This window comes from Scyliorhinus canicula, chromosome 16, assembly GCF_902713615.1.
Source record: "Scyliorhinus canicula chromosome 16, sScyCan1.1, whole genome shotgun sequence".
In the NCBI taxonomy this organism is placed as follows: domain Eukaryota; kingdom Metazoa; phylum Chordata; class Chondrichthyes; order Carcharhiniformes; family Scyliorhinidae; genus Scyliorhinus; species Scyliorhinus canicula.
In genome coordinates this window covers 116,626,175-116,632,609 of record NC_052161.1, presented here as the reverse complement: position 1 = coordinate 116,632,609, position 6,435 = coordinate 116,626,175, and the positions used below count along the sequence as shown (strand labels likewise).

The window sequence follows — 6,435 nt, the reverse complement described above, 5'->3', positions numbered from 1 at the left end:
CCCCGGTCACTGTCCGTATGGAGTTTGCATATTCTCCCCTTGTCTGCCTGAGTTTCACCCACACATCCCAAAGAGCGGCTGGTTTAGCACAGTGAGCTAAACAGCTGGCTTGTAATGCAGAACAAGGCCAGCAGCACGGGTTCAATTCCCGTACAGGCCTCCCCGAACAGGCGCCGGAATGTGACAACTAGGGGCATTTCACAGTAAATTAATTGAAGCCGACGCGTGACAATAAGCGATTATTATTATATTATTATTAGATTGTGCCTTCCATCTCCTTATCGCCCTGGGGTGCATTGCAGGACAAGTGTTTGAACTATGCGTGTGGCAACAGGTTACGATTTTAGATCAGTGAGTTGGGTAATCGATACAAGTGAGAGTTCGAGCAGACCTCGGGAGTGGTGGTGAAGGAGTTAATGCTTGGATGCAGTGAGAGTGACAGCTGAGTGTCCTCGTCCCTGTGTGTGCTTCTCTGGTTTGAGTTCAGCTGAAGAGTGGGGACCAGGGGCTCCGCGACTAAGATCACAAGACGTCCAAAGCAGCTGCCTCAGCCATCAGCGTGCTCAGGTGCTCTTGAGGAAGATTGTGAAATAATTTGAAGCCAGGAAAAATATGGCACGTTTTTTTTAAAAAGCGAGCAGAGGACAGCCTGTCTCTCTCTCTCTCTCTCTCTCCGCTGCTCAATATGGGTTGCTGCATCTCTAGAGGTGAGTCTAGTCTGAAGGATGAGAAATAACCCACTCGCTCCCAAATCAGACTGCACCCCTTGCTGCCTGGTTCAATTCCCCCCCCCCCTCCCCCCCTCGATGTGGTGCTAAATGGCTGTCCCGGAATTGCAAGGAGACACCGTGCTAATACGGTGGTTTAAATCAATCTGGTTTGTTGTTGCTATGGTTACATGTACCAATGGAACAGGACTTCACTGCCAGTGCCAGCCCTTTGTTTGAGAGAGTAGCAGTGAGCACAGAGGGGGGCGGGGGGGAGGACATTGACAAAGATGGCCAAAGCTACATTCGGTGCACGTTCGCTGGAATATTCTAGAAATACCCAGTCACCTTTTCTGCTTTTTAAATCTGTGGTAATTTAATCTGTAATTGTGGGCCACCATGCTGCAAATGCTCTTGTTGTCTTTCAAACGGGAAGCAAAGGGAGTGTACCCAGCAGGCACAGTCACCATTCCATCAATAATTCCTCGAAATGATTCAATGGAGTGGCCTCGGCCTCGTCAGGGGTCTGAGCGGGACCAGACCCACAAGGACCCATATGTCCGTTTCCCCCAAGGGGCACAGGGGGTGAACCAATTGGATTTTTGCAAGAGTCCGTCAGCTTTGGAGAGAATTGTTCGAGACAGGATCTACTCCCATTTGGAAGCCAGTGGACGTGTTAGCGAGAGGCAGCACGGTTTTGTGAAGTGGAGGTCGTGTCTCACTAACTTGACAGAGTTTTTCGAGGAGGTACAAAGATGATTGATGCAGGTAGGGCAGTGGATGTTGTCTATATGGACTTCAGTAAGGCCTTTGACAAGGTCCCCCATGGCAGACTGGCACAAAAGGTGAAGTCACACGGGTTCAGAGGTGAGCTGGCAAGGTGGATACAGAACTGGCTAGGTCATAGAAGGCAGAGAGTAGCAATGGAAGGGTGCTTTTCTGATTGGAGGGCTGTGACTAGTGGTGTTCCACAGGGATCAGTGCTGGGACCATTGCTGTTCATAGTATATACAAATGATTGGGAGGAAAATGGAACTGGTCGATTAGTAAGTTTGCGGACGACACAAAGGTTGGTGGAATTGCGGATAGCGATGAGGACTGTCAGAGGATACAGCAAGATTTAGATTGTTTGGAGACTTGGCCAGAGAGATGGCAGATGGAGTTTAATACAGACAAATGTGAGGTAATGCATTTTGGAAAGTCTAATACAGGTAGGGAATATACAGTGAATGGTAGAACCCTCAAGAGTATTGACAGTCAGGGAAATCTAGGTGTACAGGTCCACAGGTCACTGAAAGGGGCAACACAGGTGGGGAAGGTAGTCAAGAAGGCATACGGCATGCTTGCCTTAATTGGCCGGGGCATTGAGTATAAAAATTGGCAAGTCATGTTACAGCTGTGTAGAACCTTAGTTAGGCCACACTTGGAGTATAATGTTCAATTCAGGTCCAGAAGGATGTGGAGGCTTTAGAGAGGGTGCAGAAGGGATTTACCAGGATGTTGCCTGGTATGGAGGGCATTAGCTATGAGTAGAGGTTGAATAAACTTGGTTTGTTCTCACTGGAATGAAGGAGGTTGACGGGCGACCTAATAGAGGTTTACAAAATTATGAGGGGCATAGACAGAATGGATAGTCAGAGGCATTTTGCCAGGGGTCAATTACTGGGGGGCATAGGTTTAAGGTGCGAGGGGCAAGGTTTAGAGGAGATGTACGAGGCAAGTTTTCTACACAGAGGGTAGTGGGTGCCTGGAACTCGCTGCCAGAGAAGGTGGTGGAAGCAAGGACGATAGTGATGTTTAAGGGGCATCTTGACAAAAACATGAATAGGATGGGAATAGAGGGATACGGACCCCGGATGTGTAAAAGATTTTATTTCAGACGGGCAGCATGGTCGGTGCAGGCTTGGAGGGCCGAAGGGCCTGTTCCTGTGTTGTACATTTCTTTGTTCTTTGTGGTCACTTCCAACAGGGATTTATTTCCCGACTTCAAAACCTGAATTCAACTTTCCAAATTGCCCCAAAGGCACTTGTACGCAGTCTCTGTATTACTGTTCCACTCACACAGCAACCAAAGGATGAGGGATTGGGAGAAATTTCAAAGCTGCAAGACTCCGCATGCAAAGAGATCAAGCAAAATTCATCCACAGCTGTAATGAGTTGAAAATCGAGGGCGAAGGTGGAGATTGGGAAGGACCAGGGAGAGTGGGGAAAGGGAGAGTGGGGAAAGAGAGAGAGAGAGGAACGCGTGTGGAGAGAGAGGGAGAGAGAAGGGCAGGAAGGGTGAGCGTGGAAAGTGAAGGGGACAGAGAGGGAGGAATGAGTGTGGAGAGAGACGGAGAGAGAAGGGCAAGAAGAATGAGTGTGGAAAGTGAAGGGAGGGAGGAGTAAAGGGGTGAAGAGAAGGGGGTGGGTAAGTAGAATGAAGATAATGACTGAGTTAACTGTAGGTGTCATAAGCGACCCACGGAGAAACCATTATCAGTATGCCCGTGGACTATGAGCTTCCCAGGTAGTGGGCAAAGGCCCACTCAGCTGGGGCTCGTAAAAACATAAAAGCCGGCTCGAGCAGGGACCGCCATGCTTGCTGCCTCAATGCGGACTGTGATTGTAAATAATTACTGCCGTGGGCAGACTTCATGTTTAAAGTAAAATAATTCTTTACCCTTCTTTGCGCTGGATTCCTTGGTCACTAAGTAGGCTCCCCGTGAGTGAAAGGTGAGTGAGGAGAGAGGGCTATCACAAAATGGTGGACCACCATAGGGAATAATTAGACAAGGGAGGAAATATAAAGAGATGACATCGCAATGGTTCACTGTTTTAGGCCTCACCCCATATTCTGCTTCATGGACTGGGAGTTTCAGGCCTCGCCCATGCAGGAACCGTCATGGGCGGAATTTAAAAATTTGACGGACCAGCCAAAGGTCCACTAACTTCGAGCTTGAATTTCCAGTTCCATGGCTGGCAGGACTGGAAGATCTCAGTCATTGGGCACAATCGTCCAGCTGCGTCCCGCCCAAACGGGGGCAGGAGACAGCCGGTAGATGCCAGGAGGGGCCTCTTCCAGGATTTACCCAACCTGCCACGCCTCGCAAGATGTAACGGGATCTCACAAAACACCTCGATCTGGATGCCGTCCACTGTGGGTTGGACCAATATTTTGCAAATCTGCGTATTAGAGTGCGTAGCTAGTCTCACTCTAATATGCAGCCCACCTGACCTACCCGAGGTGGCAAACAGGGACCAGGCAGAACAGCACTTAGGAGGGGTCTCCCAGGGGGTGGGAGGCCCCAGGGTGGTTGGCCTCCTGGCATGGTAGCACCCTGGCATTGGTGGTGCCATCCTGACATTGCCAGTCTGACACCGCCAGGTTGGCACCCTGGCAGTGCCACCTAGATGTCAACCTCACGCTGCCAAGGTCCCAGGCAATACCAGGGTGACAGGCTGGCAGTGTGCCCACGCTGGGGATCGGGCCTGGGGGAGTCCTGCCCATGTGAGGTGGGGTTGCCCTGCCCAAGGACCCTTATAGGTGAGTTGAGGCTTTGGGGGAAATCAGCATTGGGGGGGTGGGGGGTGGGGTGTGTGGGGGGTGGGGGGGGGGGGGGGGGGGGGCAAGATATCAGAGCCAAATTTTTAAAATGGCATCCCGATCTCCTCCTGCACTGAGGGGTTCTGGCGAGTGAAGCTCCTCAGTGCAGGAAATGGGACTAAGTGCTGCTTTGGAGAGGTATTCCCCGCTGAGGCCCCGGATTGCAACGTGGTGTTTGTCGGCATTGTGAGCATCGGGAAACACTCGGCTAAACGTGCTCGACACGAGTTCCAATTCATTTAGATCGCACTCATTGTCTTCAATAATACAAAATGTCGTCCATTTTGCATCCCTGGCCTATGTCCAGTTTCACACAGGGGCCAAGTGATGTGTTCTCAGGTACACCACCTGCATGGGCTTGGCTGAGATCAGGAACCAAGGTAAACGGGGCTCAGAAGTACTAGTCCCGTCGGCATTGCTGGTATCCCAACCCAGTTCCCTGCGGCAGTTTATTTTTTGCCAAGGTTTGTTCGGGACCCCATGACCTGGGCAGCCAATTGGACCCCTTCAGAGCCTTGTTAAAGTCAGTTTCCTCATATGTCGAAGGGGCATTTAACTGTCAAGAGGCGGGCACACAGTGGCAGGACAGGAGGTGGGGATCAACACCCCAGGCAAGGCCTACCGCTCTTCCCTGTCTGCCTGCATGAGGGAAGGATTCTTCCCCCACTCCTCCCATCTCTCCCCACAATGGTGGCCTGACCGCTGAGGCTGTTTTACATTTAACATAAGAACATAAGAACTAGGAGCAGGAGTAGGCCATCTGGCCCCTCGAGCCTGCTCCGCCATTCAATGAGATCATGGCTGATCTTTTGTGGACTTAACGTTTGAAAATAGTTGGTGAGAGGCACCTCCATGTTGAAGCACCCTCACAGTTATTTACCCTATGCTGCAGCCTGCTGCTCCGCTCAAACTGGAAGACCTCTCTGATTGTTCCTACAGCTTATCTCTCCCTACAGCATCTGTAGGGAGAGAAAAGAGCTAAAGTCTAGATGACCCTTTGTCAAAGCCCTATATCCTCAATGTTGCTTAGGAGGGGCACATCTGTATTAGATCCCCCCTGTTCTCAATGTCATCTTGTGCTCACTGCCTGTAGATATCTGAGCATGCCTCGAACCAGAGAAAAGATACAGCACGAAAAGCGGTCATTTACTCCATTGTGTCTTCAGAGGCCAAAGAAAAAAAAAAAATGAAAACTAACTGTCCATCCTAATCCCACCATCCAGCACCCGGTCTGTAGCCCTGCAGTTTATGGCACTTCAGGAGTGGATCCAGGCAGCCTTTAAATGAATTGAGGGTTTTTACCTTAACCACCAAACCAGGCAGTGAATTCCAGGCGCCCAACCATCCTCTGAGTGAAAAGGTATTCCTCATGGCCCCTTTAATCCCTCTGCCAATCACCATAAAGCTGTACCCCCTGGTTATTGACTTCTCCACCACAGGAAACATTCTGTCCTGTCTACCCCATCCAGGCCATACATTATTTTCCACATCTCAATTAAGTTGGCCTTCAGCCTCCTGGAAAACAATCCCAGCCTATCCAATCTCTCCTCATAGTTGCAGTTTTCAAGCCCTGGCAACATTCTTGTAAATCTCCTTTGCACTGTCCAGAGCATGTATTTACTTCCTGTAATGGGGTGACCAGAATCGTGGCCTAACCTAACCAGTGTTTTACACAGCTCCGTCATTACATCCCCGCTTTTGTATACAATGCCTTGCCCAATGATGGAAAACATTCCATTTCCTTTCTTGACCACCTTGTCCAACTGTTCTGCCGCCTTCCGGGACCTGTGGACATGCACTCCAAGGTTGCTCATTTCCTCAACTGCTCTCAGTATCCTCCCATTTATTGAGTATTCGTTCCCTTGCTTTATTTACCCTCCCCAAATGCATTACCTCACATTATTCTGCCATTAAATTGCAGTTACCACTTCTTTGCCCACTCAACAAAACCATTGATATCATTCTGAAGTCGACAGCTATCCTCTTCACGATCAACTACACGGCCAACTGGGGCAGCACAGTGGCACAGTGGGTTAGCACTGCAGCCTCACGGCGCCGCAGGTCCCAGGTTCGATCCCGGCTCTGGGTCACTGTCCGTGTGGAGTTTGCACATTCTCCCCGTGTTTGCGTGGGTTTCTCCCC

The 6,435-nt window shown here is 50.2% G+C and overlaps 1 protein-coding gene across 3 annotated transcripts in view; it reads left to right on the top strand.

The window, feature by feature from the left end:
- Positions 1-442: 442 nt before the first annotated feature.
- Positions 443-6,435, top strand: part of fam131c (family with sequence similarity 131 member C) — a 34,106-nt gene continuing 28,113 nt past the window's right edge. Inside the window, exon 1 of one of the 3 annotated variants that reach the window (XM_038773681.1) lies at positions 443-707. In XM_038773681.1, coding sequence (XP_038629609.1) covers positions 686-707 — 22 coding nt within the window. In that variant the 5' untranslated portion in view covers positions 443-685. Of the gene's footprint in view, positions 708-970; positions 1,476-6,435 lie in introns of those variants that run through there. The other 2 variants (XM_038773683.1, XM_038773682.1) reach the window with 2 other exon arrangements.